This window comes from Scyliorhinus torazame, chromosome 6 (assembly GCF_047496885.1).
Source record: "Scyliorhinus torazame isolate Kashiwa2021f chromosome 6, sScyTor2.1, whole genome shotgun sequence".
In the NCBI taxonomy this organism is placed as follows: Eukaryota; Metazoa; Chordata; class Chondrichthyes; order Carcharhiniformes; family Scyliorhinidae; genus Scyliorhinus; species Scyliorhinus torazame.
Genome location: NC_092712.1, coordinates 264,079,724 through 264,094,858, shown reverse-complemented (window position 1 = coordinate 264,094,858; position 15,135 = coordinate 264,079,724). Strand labels below are relative to the sequence as shown.

General features: G+C 46.1%; 1 protein-coding gene across 4 annotated transcripts in view; it reads left to right on the top strand.

Annotated features, from left to right (window-relative positions):
* Positions 1-15,135, top strand: part of LOC140425403 (Y+L amino acid transporter 2) — a 136,124-nt gene that overhangs the window by 103,474 nt on the left and 17,515 nt on the right. For all 4 annotated transcript variants that reach the window (XM_072509648.1, XM_072509645.1, XM_072509647.1 and 1 more), the window contains 3 exons: positions 2,015-2,138; positions 5,363-5,466; positions 11,109-11,205. In XM_072509648.1, coding sequence (XP_072365749.1) covers positions 2,015-2,138; positions 5,363-5,466; positions 11,109-11,205 — 325 coding nt within the window. The remainder of the gene's footprint in view (positions 1-2,014; positions 2,139-5,362; positions 5,467-11,108; positions 11,206-15,135) is intronic.

Below are 15,135 nucleotides of genomic sequence, written 5' to 3'. Positions count from 1 at the left end.
GTCCTCCTCCCCCTCCTCGTCCTGTCGGTCTGGTGTCCCTCCAGCCTGGGCGGCTGCCGCCTGCCCCTCTGTGGCAGCCTGCACCGCCTCTCTGGCACGCTCCTCCTCCTCCTCATCCAGGGCAACATAGACATGAGCGGCTGCCACCACGGCGGCCAACATCGCTGGATGATCTGAAAACATGACGGCCTGGTGGGGGGGAGGGGAACGACGACATGTCATCATTGCCCATATCCCCTCCTCCCCCCAGCCAGGTGGCATGGACCGCATGGGTCCAACTGTTGGAGGCTGGCACCTGGCCAGGTGGACCAACTCACTTGCCCTCCCATCCCCCTCCTCGGCACTGACCCCCCCCAACCTCCACCCCGGCACGGACCCCCCCCCTAACCTCCACCCCAGTACAGACCCCCCCCCCAACCTCCACCCCGGCACGGACCCCCCCCCCCCCCCCCAAACTCCACCCCGGCACGGACCCGCTCCCGGCACTCCCCCGGAGCCCAGCCTACTCTAACCACCCCCCCCCCCTCCCCCCCGCCACGCACACACACACACAACCCGAGACACACCTCTCCTCACGCATTCAGACTGCGGCCACGCCATTGCCTGCCCAGAGCCAACCCCTCAGTCCGTCACTCACCTCCACGCTGGTCGGCGTGAGCCTGGAGCACCGGGTCACGCCGATGAAAAGGAGGTTTGATTTACGTCGACGTGAACGGTCATCACGTCCACGGGACTTCGGCCCATCCGGAAGGGAGAATATCGGCAGGCCGAAAATCGGCTGCCTTGCGCAGACCCGTGACATTCTCCGCGGCAGCGGCGACATTAACGCCCCGCCGACTTTTCTCCCTTCGGAGACTTCGGCAACCGGCGGGGGCGGGATTCACGGCGGCCAACGGCCATTCTCCGACCCTCTGGGGGGTCGGAGAATGACGCCCCAGGACTTGATTCACAAAAATCTGGAATGGAACTCCAGCCCTGCACTGAGGAAATGCTATATTGTTGGAAGCGCAACAGGATGAGGGATTTAATTAACTAGGGCTTTAGAGATCCCAAGATACAATTCAAAAAAGTCGAGGGAGTTACATTTTTCCATTGATCAACACCACCAAGTGCAAAGCTTTGATTTGTTTATCATATCCTGCGATATGCAAAGTGAGTTACATTTGCTTCCATAACAGTTGTTGCACTTCATACTAATTCACTGTATGTGAAGTATTTTGTGACTGCACCGTAGCAAAGTGGTATGTAAATGCCAACTCTTCCTGCCAATATTCACATAGAATCCATAAAATCCCAACAGTGCAGACGGTGGCTATTCAACCCATTAAGTCTACACCCACCCTCTGAAAGAGCACCCTACCTAGGCCCACTCCCCCACCACCCCGGAACCCCACCTAACCTGCACCAAGGGGCAATCTTTTAGCATGGCCAATCCACCTAACCTGCAAATCATTGGACTGTGGCAGGAACTGGAGTACCCGGAGGAAACCCATGCAGACACGGTAAGAACATGCAAACTGCACACAGCCAGTCACACAAGGCCATGCATTGAACCTGGGCCCCTGCCGTTGTGAGACATCTGTGTTGCTAACTTTGGTTGGCGGCATTCTTTGATGATGAGTCATGACAAACACACAACATCTGACCACACCACATTTATTTACATGGCTTCTATAAATGTTATCGTATTTTCCTTTGTGAAAGTTGTTGAATAGTTGAATAATTTTGTTTGTGGTTTCACACCAGCAGCTGTTGTGTGACTAGTTCCGAGGACCAGGAAGTCACTTCTGAGTTGGTGAAGGAGGAGAGACTCGGGAACCCATTCCCTCTTCCAGAGCCCCCCAACCCCAATCTACACCAAATACTGAAAATCCCAGATTAACCCAGAAAAGATTTGATTATGTTATAGCTGTCACAGATGGGATAGAATTGAGATGAATGAAGCTTTTACTGATCACTTGCTGTACTTTTGCATTGACGTATTTGACAGAGCTGTTTTTTTGCTTTGAGACAGGAACTTACCCTTAGCCATCGCTATTTCTATGCCTGTTGTGACGTGCATCTACATCCTGACAAATGTGGCCTATTATGCTGTCCTGGATATACCCACCATCCTCCATAGTGATGCTGTGGCTGTGGTAAGTCTTCTTATAAAGTTGTTGAGATACTTTAAAAAATGCTTGCAACAAATTTCTTTGGGTCTCACTTTAGATACTGATACATAGTTAAGTGGTCTTTTAGTCCATTGCGTTCCTTAGGGGGAGGCAAGTTAAAGGGTCTTTTTGTACTGCATTTAAAAGCAAACACATTTACCTCTTAAAATCAAATTTGCTTTTTTTAAAAGAAAACAAAAGTTCTAACTTGTCTTCATGTCAATTCTAGTTGAGAGTCTCTCCTGAGTACTGCCAACATTGCACATCATTGTGTATTGCTGAGTGTCTCCATTGCGAAAGGGGTGGGGGGTGGTGGTGGTGGGGGGCTACTTGATGCCATACCGCATCTAGTCTACCAGAACCGTTGGAAATCACGCTATGGCCTGGATAATCTGCATCCCAAGCTAGTACTGTACAGTTTTTCTTTTACGATCCAAGGCTGTAACGATACTCAATAATTTTTATTAAAGGTTTTCATAAAATATCAATAACAAAATGAGAAAGAAAAAAGAACCCAACAGGGTTAAGTACAAAACACAATCTAAAAAAGCAACCCCCCAAACCCCTCGCCCCCCGGTACCTAAATAATAAATTAACATTAACACCCCGACTTAAGACAACAGGTGTATACACCCCCTCAGACCCTTCCAGTGTAAATGACATAAACAAAAATAAAGTAAACCCCCCCCCCCACCCCCCCGAGCTGCTGCTGCCATTGACCAATGTCTATCGTTCTGCCAGAAAGTCTAAGAACGGTTGCCACCGCCTAAAGAACCCTTGTACCGACCCTCTCAAGGCAAATTTCACCCTCTCCAATTTAATGAACCCTGCCATATCGCTGATCCAGGATTCCACGCTTGGGGGCCTCGTATCTTTCCACTGAAGGAGAATCCTTCGCCAGGCTACCAGGGACGCAAAGGCCAGAATTCCGGCCTCTTTCGCCTCCTGCACTCCCGGCTCCTCTGCCACCCCAAATATTGCGAGCCCCCAGCCCGGTTTGACCCTGGATCCTACCACCCTCTACACCGTCCTCGCAACGCCCTTCCAAAATTCCTCCAGCGCTGGGCATGCCCAGAACATATGGGTGTGATTTGCTGGGCTCCCTGAGCACCTAACACACCTGTCCTCACCCCCAAAGAACCTGCTCATCCTTGTCCCGGTCATGTGTACCCTGTGCAGCACCTTAAACTGTATGAGGCTGAGCCTCGCGCATAAAGAGGAAGAGTTCACCCTCCCTAGGGCATCTGCCCACGTCCCCTCTTCGATCTCCTCTCCCAACACCTCCTCCCACTTACCTTTCAACTCCACCACCGAGGCCTCCTCCTCCTCCTGCATCACCTGGTAAGTTTCCAAGATCTTCCCCACTCCCAGCCAGCCCCCTGAGAGCACCCTGTCCTGTACTGTGTGTGGCAGTAGCCGTGGGAATTCCACCACCTGCCGTCTGGCAAACGCCCTTACCTGTAAGTACCTGAAGGAGTTCGCCCGTACTTCTCCTCCAGCTCACCCAAGCTGATACTCAATAGTTTAAAGTTATAGCTCCCATTATCTGAAATAGACTGATCTTCAGATACTCCTTTTGACATCAGTGAACAGACTAGCAGACCCAGGGCCCAGTCTTCCCAGGTCTCCTTCCCATTCTTGTGGACGCAGCGGCCTAATAACCTAATATATTAAAGTCCTGGTGAACTTCTCAATTATGCTGTGGTCCCTTTAATCAGGAATCCTTTCTCTGACAAAATGGCTGCATAACCTTCTCTGCCGAACTAGACAAGAAATTTGGAAGCTAGCTTTTAATCAATTTACTCTGGCGAAGAACAACTGGGAAGTCATTGCTCCCAAATCTGGGCCCTGCACTTTAGAAAGGGGGTGAAGGCTCTAGAGAGGGTGCAGAATAATTTCATGAGAATAGTTCCGGGGATGAGGGATTTCTCGTGCATAAATAGTTTGAAGAAACCGGGGCTGTTCTCCTTTGAGCAGTGAAGGTTGAGAGGAAATTTGATAGAAAAATTCAACTTTGTGAGCGGTCTGGACAGAGTAGATCAAGACAAACAGTCCCCTTTGGTGGATATGCCTAGAAGCAGCGGATCCTGGTGGAGATGAATTGCAAAATAATTAACAGATCGTTTTTTATGCAGAACATGGTTAGGATCTGGAAAGCAGTAGAGGTAAATTCAGTTGTGTCTTTCATTATAAAAAAAAAGAAAAATTCTAATTAAGGATCAATTTAGCGTGGCCAATCCACCTCCCCTGCACAGCTTAGGGTTGTTGGGGTGAGACCCATGCAGACACCAGGAGAATGTACAAACTCCACACGGACAGTGGCGGGGGGGGGGGGCTGGGATCGAACCCGGGTCCTCGGTGCCGTGAGGCAGCAGTGCTAACCACTGCTCCACCAGGCTGCCCAGCAGTGTCTTTCATAAAGGAATTGGATGAGCAGCTGAAGAGAGAGAATTTGCAGGGCAATGGAGAAAGAATGGGGCAGTGGGACTAGCTGCAATGCTGTTCCAGAAAGCCAGCATGGACACAATGGGCTTCATGGCCACCTCCTGTGTTTTAACCGGTCTATGATCTACTCTTTGCAGTCGGTTTTATTGATATTGCCATGAGTGAAACTGTTGGATTGAAAACTAAATGATGGATCGGCGATATGGTAACAATAACACGTATAGCCAGAGCAGCATAATTACCTTCTATTGGACATCCTGGAACACATACTGGGTGGGGAGGATAGTACAGTTAGGATGATTATTTTCTATCCCTTTTAGTGTCCATGCTCCTCAATTCCAGTGAAAATGACTCCCAGTCTGTTCAACAGTAAGAGTCTGAGACATGGATTGACCTGGACACTGGTTTCACTTCATTTGTGGGGGTTCAGCCGTAAACTGTTACTGAAAATCTTAGTCCTACCAGGTTTTGAAGATTTCCTTCCCTCAGGGCTAGCAATTTCATTATAGTTGCATTATTCACCAGAAAGATATTCTTATTGAATTTTATTCCTGCATGGGCCAATACTGTTGGATGTTTTATTTTAGGTAAAGCTAGAATTCCGATGCTCTAATTATTTGATAGCTAATTTGAGATGAACCCAATGAGTAAAAATCACCAAAAGATGTGTTAAGATTGTCAGTTCAAGGAAAGCCTTTCTTTTAAACATCAGACTTTGCACATGGCAAGTGAAGACCTGATAATTGATGATGATATTTCTTCAGACCTTTGCAGATGAAGTTCTGGGTTATGTCAAGTGGTTCATACCCTTGTCGGTGGCTATATCGTGTTATGGTGGCCTTAATTCATCGATCATTGCATCCTCCAGGTAACTCCAACGTCCATTAAATTTAGGTTTGGGTGATGGGTGGACAGTTGCAAACTACACAACTTGAGAGATGGGGGGGCGGGGGGGCGGGTGGGGAGATTCTCCAGCTCCCCAGCCACGTGTTTCTTGTTGGCGCACTGTTCGCTGACGGCGGGATTCTCTGCTCACACCGCTTGTCAAAGGGATTTCCCATTGAATCCACCTCATGCTGTGGGGAAACTGGTGGGCGGGATGTGCTTACGGCAGGACAAAGAATCCCAATGCTGGAGAGTTCCAGGTGAGGCCATTATCTTCGCCTGTTGAGAAGTAAAACTTGATATAAAATAAAGATGGGCTGTTATAGGTTGGCTATTCAATGAGTTGAAAACTTCCATTAAAGAAAAGACCGGCACTTATAAGAATGTCTTTCACAGCTTCAAGGATGTCCCAAAGCACGGTAAAATCAATGGCTGGGGTTTTCGGGGACCCATTGTGGGAGGGATGGAAATTTGGCAGACTGGCAAAAAGTCCATCGACACTCGGTGGGAATTTTGCTGGTGGCTCCAGAAACCCCCGGCCAATTTCTGTTGTAATGTAGGATGTATGGCCACCAACTGGGTAAAGCAAAGTCTCATGAACAACAACGTAATGACTAGATAAACTTCATCCTTTGGATCTGGGTTCAAATTCAATGCCAAACATTTTGCATAACAAAATGAACAAAATACTTCTGGCAAGTTAGAAAGGGATGTGATCAAGGATTTAGGATCAAACTCACCACTAACCTTGCCCACCGAACAGTAAAATGTTTCCACCAAGAAGTATTTATATTATGGATGCATAGTTATTGGATTTGCCTATGTTTCTGGAACTGTATAGATAAGTACAGAGTAAAGCTCTTTCCCAGTGTTATTCTCAGTGGAGCAACTGTCCAATTCACCAGTGAAACTCCCTCTCGCCTCCAAACATTCGGCATCCCACAGTCCTCTCTGACTAATGTATGCCAGATGTATGCAATCTTGGGCATGGTATCTTTCTTGCACCCCAACCGCTCCACCCCTATCCCTGCATTGAGGATTTTTACAAGCAGCAGGAGAGGGAATGTGTTCATGTCACGATCCTGGCCTGGGTTTAAACTTGAGTTCTGAAGTGAGAGATGGCCGTTGTAATGCATTGTGCCAAAAGTTCATCCGTACCTTTTATACTTTTCATGCTACTGGAAATATTCTCCTGTACTATAATCTAGTTTAGTGACTAGGTGATCCTTAATGAAGGTGACGGGGTTTTCGCACACTGCTTATTCCCACTTTTGGGAAGGTTTGCACAAGTGGATAGCACTGTGGCTTCACAGTGCCAGGGTCCCAGGTACGATTCCCCGCTGGGTCACTGTCTGCTGGGTCTGCACGTTCTCCCCGTGTGTGCGTGGGTTTCCTCCGGGTGCTCCGGTTTCCTCCCACAGTCCAAAGATGTGCAGGTTAGGCGGATTGGCCTTGCTAAATTGCCCTTAGTGACCAAAAAGATTAGGAGGGGTTATTGGGTTACGGGGATAGGGTGGAAGTGAGGGCTGAAGTGGGTCGGTGCAGACTCGATGGACCGAATAGCCTCCTTCTGCACTGTATGTTCTATGTTCAACGATTATGAGATTGATTCGGCTTAATGAGTGCTTTAAGTGACCCATGCAGAGTTTAAGGTCAGAAGTTGGTTTTCTCGTAAACAAAGTGGAATTGGTTAATGAGCTAAACTGATGATTATTCTCCAACTGCTGCCACTTTGATCAAATGAGCTGCACATCCCATTGATGAGTAAGGAACAAAAAATTATCATTTAAAGAGTATCTGGATAAACTCGCTCTGTGTTCTGGCCCTGTTACTTTTAGTACTGTAGGTATATTTAGTAATTTGGGTATTTTATCCAGACAATATATTTGTGTCTTTGAAGTATTTATCTGACTGCCATATTTTAAAAAACTTTATAATATATAATTCACAAGTGTAATTCAGACATTTATACTTTGGTATACCCATAGTGTATCTGAATTCCAAGAACTACTCAATATTCCATCTCTCACTTTGCTGAAGATCTCAGTATGGCCGTGTCTTGTAGATTGTGGATCGGTTAATGATAGTGATACAGAACCTGCACAATACCACTGCAGGCATAGGTTCAAGTCAATTCAATGCTCATGGTCCCAACTTGCCCTAGGCATTATTAGTCAATAGATGAAGGCTGGAATTGTCTGTTGTGAGTCTGCACAGCCATGGCTGCCAGCTAGAGTGGACAAATTGATTCTCAGCCAAAATTAATTCACCACAGTGGGAATGGAGCATCCCGCCCATAGTGTTGCTCAGTTGGGCAGTGTTCAAATGAGTTTATTTCTTGGATGGTGGATTTGGGGTTAGAGCTTATTGGGTAGCGTCCTAGAATGCGTTATGGGTGTATGCAGGGAAATCTCTTGTGCTGGTGTAAAATCAAATATGGTCCTTGAAACATATAACAAATATAAAACATGTTGAAAAATGTTATGCTCAAACAAAGCATAAACAGATAAAAGTGAACACTGAACCAAAGGAGATATTGGGAAGGGATCACAAAAAAATTTGGTTGAAGAGGTGGAATTCACGGAGGGTCATGAAGGAAGAGAGAGTGGTGGTATGTGGCTGGGAGCTCCATGTGAGTTGATGAGCATTGGAAGAGGAAGGTACCCATGCATTTTGTTCTGCTATAACTGCTAATCCCTGACCAACTTTAGTTACGAGGCTAAATGATTTCCCCTCTCAACTGACAGTTTGTGAGAGTGGTCATTGAGTAGACCCCTGGTCCTCCAGCTAAGCATTAATGAGCAGCCATGTTGGAAGGTGGCCATGGGTAGCCATGTTTGGGGTGGTTAGCACTGCTGCCTCACAGCGCCAGGGATCCAGATTCAATTCTGGTCTTGAGTCACTGTCTGTGTGGAATTTGTATGTTCTCCCGTGTCTGCGTGGGATTCCTCCGGGTGCTCCGGTTTCCTCCCACAGTCTAAAGATGTGCGTGTTAGATGGGTTGGTCATGATGAATTGCCCCTTAGTGTCTAGGGGTGTGCAGGTAAGGTTATAGGGATAGGGGGGAGTGGGCATGGGTGCTCATTCAATGGCTCGGTGCAGACCCGATGGACTGAATGGCCACCTTCTGCAATGTCGGGATACCATGATTCCTCCCACAGTCCAAAGAAGTGCAAGTTCAGTCATAATAACTGCTTCTTGAGGTCCAAGGATGTGTAGGTTAGGTGGGTTAATGGGATTACGGGGGGTAGGGAAAGGGAATGGGCCTTGGTAGGACGCTCTTTCAGAGGGTCAGTGCAGACTCGGTGGGTTGAATGGCTTCCTTCTGCGCTGTTGGATTTCTACAGTAAAATAACACTTGAGGAAGTGGTGTGTGGCGAGCCCACTATTTTATTTTGTGATGGGTCAATGGGTACAGGAGCTAAAGAAGTGAAAATCCTTTTTACGCAGACACAAATAGATTTGGATTTGGGTTTATTGTTATGTGTACCGAGGTACAGTGAAAAGCATTGTTCTGCATACAGTCCAGACATGAAAAGAAACATAGGACACACGATAGATACACATTGTAAATACATAGATACAGACATCAGGTGAAGCATACGGAGCGTAGTACTACTCAGTTACGAAGATGTGTGGAGAGATCAGTTCATTCCATAACCGGGTCGTTCAGGAGTCTGGTAACAGTGGGGAAGTAACTGTTTTTGAATCTGTTGGTGTGTGTCATAGAGTCATAGATGTTTGCAGCATGGAAACAGGCCCATCAGCCCAGCTTGCCCATACCGCCCAGTTTCTATCACTAAGCTAGTCCCACTTGCCCGCATTTGGCCCATATCCCTCAATACCCACCCTGCTCATGTAACTGTCTAACTGCTTTTTAAAGGACAAAATTGTACCCGCCTCTACCAATGCTTCTGTCAGCCCATTCCAGATGCTCACCGCCCTCTGTGTGAAGAAATTTCCCCTCTGGTCTCTTTTGTATCTCTCCCCTCTCACCTTAAACCTATGCCTTCTATGGTCTCTCACCTTAAACCTATGCCTTCTATGGTGTGGTTCTAGACTCCTCTATCTTTGGGAAAAGATGTGGACTACCTACTTCATCTAAGCTCCTCATTATTTTATCATCCACTATAAGATCACCCCTAAGCCTCCTACGCTCTAGGGGAAAAAGTCCCAGCCTCTCTGTATAACACAGACCATCAAGTCGTGGATGGCAGGCGGGTTGGCGTGATGGATTAGGCTGCGTTCACGACTCTCTGTAGTTTCTCACGCTCTTGGGCCGAGCAATTGCCATACCAGGCTGTGATGCAGCCAGATAGGATACTTTCTATGGTGCATCTGAAAAAATTGGTATGAGTCAATTTGGACATGTCAAATTTCCTTAGTTTCCTGAGGAAGTATAAGCGCTGTTGTGCTTTCTTGGTCATAGGGTCGACGTGGGTGGACCAGGGCAGATTGTTGGGGATGTGCATACCTCGGAATGTGAAGCTGTCAACGTCCATGTCAGCACTATTGATGCAGACAGAGGTGTGTACAGTACTTTGCTTTCTGAAGTCAATGACCAGCTCTTTAGTTTTGCTGACATTGAGGTAGAGATTGTTGTTGTTACAACACGCCACTACGTTCTCTATCTCCCTCCTGTATTCTGACTCATCGTTGTTCGAGATCCAACCCACCACGGTCATTCATCAGCAAATGTGTAGATGAAGTTGGACCAAATTTTGCCACGCAGTCATGTGTGTATAGGGAGTATAGTAGAGGGCTAAGTGCGCAGCCTTGTGGGGCCCCGATATTGAGGACTAACGTGAAGGAGGTGTTGTTGTTTATCCTTACTGATTGTGGTTTATGGGTCAGGAAGTCGAAGACCCAGTTGCAGAGTGAGGAGCGAAGTCCTAGGTTTTCAAATGGGCTTGGCTGGGATTATGGTGTTGAAGGTGGAGCTGTAGTCAGTGAATAGGAATGTAACTGAACCTGTCCACTCTTCTATATCTAAGCTGCATTGAAATCTCATCTTTCAAGTATTCAACTGTAAAGTGCTTTTTTTATCATAGAATTTACAGTGTAGAAGGAGGCCATTCGGTCCATCGAGTCTGCACCGGCTCTTGGAAAGAGCACCCTACCCAAGGTCAACACCTCCACCCTATCCCCATAACCCAGTAACCCCACCCAACACTAAGGGCAATTTTTGGACACTAAGGGCAATTTATCATGGCCAATCCACCTAACCTGCACATCTTTGGACTGTGGGAGGAAACCGGAGCACCCGGAGGAAACCCACACACACACTGGGAGGATGTGCAGACTCCGCACAGACAGTGCGGAGCACCCTTTGGAACACCCTAATGTGAAATGTGCCACATAAATGAAAGGTCTTTCATTTTTAATGTTTGAAGGTATCAGCAATGAAATAATTGATTTAAATCTTTTGTATTTTATTTGACATTTCAGATGTACTGTGCACTAGTTTGGGATGTGAAGTTTAGAACTATATTTAAAACACTGCTTGCTGAATTGCATTTCTTGGTACATGGTTTCATTGTGCTGTATGATAAGTAGGCCATTAAATTGTGGTTATTCGTGTGTTCGTAGTGTGTTAACGCTAATGTTTAAATTGTTGTACTGCAGGCTTTACTTTGTTGCTTCACGTGAAGGCCATCTACCCAATGTTCTGTGTATGATCCATATTTTTAGATATACCCCGATTCCAGCCCTGTGTTTTAACGTAAGTGAAATTTGGACAATGTTTTTTCATTTTTAATAACGTATTTAAATGTCAATGAAACTTGTTTGACGCTGCCTAACTGTTGAATGTTGGCATAGCAATAAAGGGCAGAAGCAAACTGAAATTGAGTAAATCAATGTTTATGTCCTATGCAGTCTCGCCACCTAGTTCAGAGGGATTCCGACAGAGAAATAGAAGTAGCTGATGCAGTGGGCCTTGCACATGAGAAGTTTTGTGCCCAGATTTTCACGGATTTGGGCTGACTTTGGAGGCATTTAAAAATAGCAGACGATTCTGGGCATCTCCCCCCCCCCCCCCCCCCCCCTGGTGGGATAAGGTTGCGGGTTAGTGAGTCTGCACCTTCACTCGTTATTGTATGCCTCACTGATTTTGTATGTAGTGTATACACAGTGAGCATGGAGGGGATGGGTGAAGGGATGTGAGGACTAAAAGGACCAACAGCTTTTAAAATGACTGGGCCTTCTAACGTGCCTGCCTCGATAGTTGCCTGCCCCCATGACCACCTCTGGTCTGCTTCCAGGGACAGTGGGCCTGACTCAATCCAGCCCCCACCTACCTGGAGCAAAAATTGCATGATGGGTCCCTTTCTATTGAGGTGGTTCTGCTGAGTCGGCCATTCCCTGACTCAAGCTACCCACCTCAATAGCAAAATTCCAGCCCCTGGTATTTAATATGGTGTTACAATTCTGATTGCCTTCACGAGACTTAGTCATAAGGCTTGTTCTCTCTCCGTTTGTTCCATTGATTAATGATCTCATAGTTCGGGATCCTCTTGGAAGGAGCGACCACAATATGGTGGAATTTAAAATACAGTTGGAGGATGACAAGGTAAAATCAAACACTGGTGTTTTGTGCTTAAACAAAGGCGATTACAATGGGATGAGAGAAGAACTAGCTGAGGTAGACTGGGAGCAAAGACTTCATGGTGAAGCAGTTGAGGAACAGTGGAGAACCTTCCGAGCGATCTTTCACAATGTTCAGGAAAGGTTCATACCGACAAAAAAGAAAGACGGTAGAAAGGGGAAAAATCGACCGTGGATATCTAAGGAGGTGAGGGAGAGTATCAAATTGAAGGAAAAAACATACAAAGTGGCAAAAATTAGTGGGAGACTAGAGGACTGGGAAGCCTTTAGGGGACAACAAAAAGCTACTAAAAAAGCTATAAAGAAGAGTACGGTAGACTATGAAAGTAAACTTGCTCAGAACATAAAAGCAGAGAGTAAAAGCTTCTACAAATATATAAGACAAAAAAGAGTGGCTCAGGTAAATATTGGTCCTTTGGAAGATGAGAAGGGAGATTTAATAATAGGAGACGGGGAAATGGCTGAGGAGCTGAACAGGTTTTTTGGGTCAGTCTTCATAGTGGAAGACACAAATAACATGCTGATGGAAATAAAGATATGATAGGTGAGGACCTTGAGATGATTGTAATCACTAAAGAGACAGTATTGGGCAAGCTAATGGGGCTAAAGGTAGACAGGTCTCCTGGCCCTGATGGGATGCATCCCAGAGTGTTAAAAGAGATGGCTAGGGAAATTGTAAACGCACTAGTGATAATTTATCAAAATTCACTAGACTCTGGGGTGGTCCCAGAGGATTGGAAAGTAGCAAACGTGACACCACTGTTTAAAAAAGGAGGTCGGCAGAAAGCGGGTAATTATAGGCCGGTAAGCTTAACTTCGGTTGTAGGGAAAATGTTGGAATCTATCATTAAGGAGGAAATAGCGGGGCACCTGGAGGGAAATTGTCCCATTGGGCAGACGCTGCATGGGTTCACAAAGGGTAGGTCGTGTCTGACTAATTTGGTAGAATTTTTTGAGGACGTTACCAGTGCAGTAGATAACGGGGAGCCAATGGATGTGGTATATCTGGATTTCCAGAAAGCTTTTGACAAGGTGCCACACAAAAGGTTGCTGCATAAACTAAAGATGCATGGCATTGAGGGTAAAGTGGTAGCATGGGTAGAGGATTGGTTAACTAACAGAAAGCAGAGAGTGGGGATAAATGGGTGTTTCTCTGGTTGGCAACCTGTAACTAGTGGGGTCCCTCAAGGATCAGTGTTGGGCCCGCAGTTGTTCACAATTTACATAGACGATTTGGAGTTGGGGACCAAGTGCAATGTGTCAAAGTTTGCAGACGACACTAAGATGAGTGGTAAAGCAAAAAGTGCAGAGGATACCGGAAGTCTGCAGAAGGATTTGGATAGGTTAGGTGAATGGGCTAGGGTCTGGCAGATGGAATTCAATGTTGCCAAGTGTGAGGCTATCCATTTTGGGAGGAATAACAGCAGAATGGATTATTATTTAAACGGTAAGATGTTAAAACATGCTGCTGTGCAGAAGGACCTGGGTGTACTGGTGCACGAGTCGCAAAAAGTTGGTGTGCAGGTGCAACAGGTGATTAAGAAGGCTAATCGAGTTTTGTCTTTCATTGCTAGAGGGATGGAGTTCAAGACTAGTGAGGTTATGCTACAATTGTATAGGGTGTTGGTGAGGCCGCATCTGGAGTATTGTGTTCAGTTTTGGTCTCCTTACCTGAGAAAGGACATATTGGCACTGGAGGGAGTGCAGGGGAGATTCACTAGGTTGATCCCAGAGTTGAGGGGATTAGATTATGACGAGAGGTTGAGTAGACTGGGACTGTACTCATTGGAGTTTAGAAGGATGCGGGGGGATCTTATTGAGACATATAAAATTATGAAGAGAATAGATAGGATAGATGCGGGCAGGTTGTTTCCACTGGTCGGGGAAAGCAGAACTAGGGGGCATAGCCTCAAAATAAGGGGAGGTAGATTTAGGACGGAGTGTAGGAGGAACTTCTTCACCCAAAGGGTTGTGAATCTCTGGAATTCCTTGCCCAGTGAAGCAGTTGAGGCTCCTTCTTTAAACGTTTTTAAGAAAAAGATAGATGCCTTTCTAAAGAATAAAGGGATTCGGGGATATGGTGTACGGGCTGGAGAGTGGAGCGGAGTCCGCAAAAGATCAGCCATGATCTCATTAAATGGCGGAGCAGGCTCGACCCATTAAGAACATTAACTTGGCATCCGAGAGAGAGAAAATTAAAATTGAGCCATAACTGGTATCTGCTTTGTTTGTACTTGTTTTCAGGGCAGCATCGATTGGAGGTGAGTTGGGGAGGTGATCGCATCAATGGTTATCCGATATAATGTGAATCTGAAGCATTTAGTGAGTTAAAGTTTAGGTTGGATTTGCAATCCTGATAGCAGAGACACACTGTGGTGATGGCCACACTCTATCCATGATGATAAATTCTTCCTTCACATTTGCTCCCAACCCTTGATCTGACTGAGCAATGCGACATGCTCCCAGGCCTCGGTCCGTGCCAATCTCTGACCGGCTGTTGCACTGTAGACAGAAGCAATCTTGCAATCTGATCGATCCTCCTCCCATCTGGGATGGACTTGGGCCTTCCCATGTCGTGCACTTCCTTATGGTTCCATTGTTGAGATAGAAACCTTATCAGAAGGAGGATTGCAAGTGCTCACCTTGTTGCCATGATTCCACTGTTTGCCACATGGAAACCATATGCAAACATTTAGGCACACCCAAAGACCCTTTGTCCAAATTGACATACTCTCATGCAATCCTGTAAATATTGCCACACTTCTGGTTACCCATTATTTTAACTTCCAAATGTCAATGACCTTTACTCAAATGTAACCTGTGTATTTATTAGAGACTTTCATATAGCAAGTTATGTGTTAAACCAACATACAAAGAACAATAGACAAATTGGATAACTAGCAGACCTTTCAAGTTCCCAACCAGTTTGTCATTGTGCTTTATTGCTCTGCAGTACACTACCAGAGGAAAATACGTACTTCATGTGATATAAAATTAGCAACTGTTAGCAGACTAACTGATATGGTCACTTTGTTCTTTTCATATT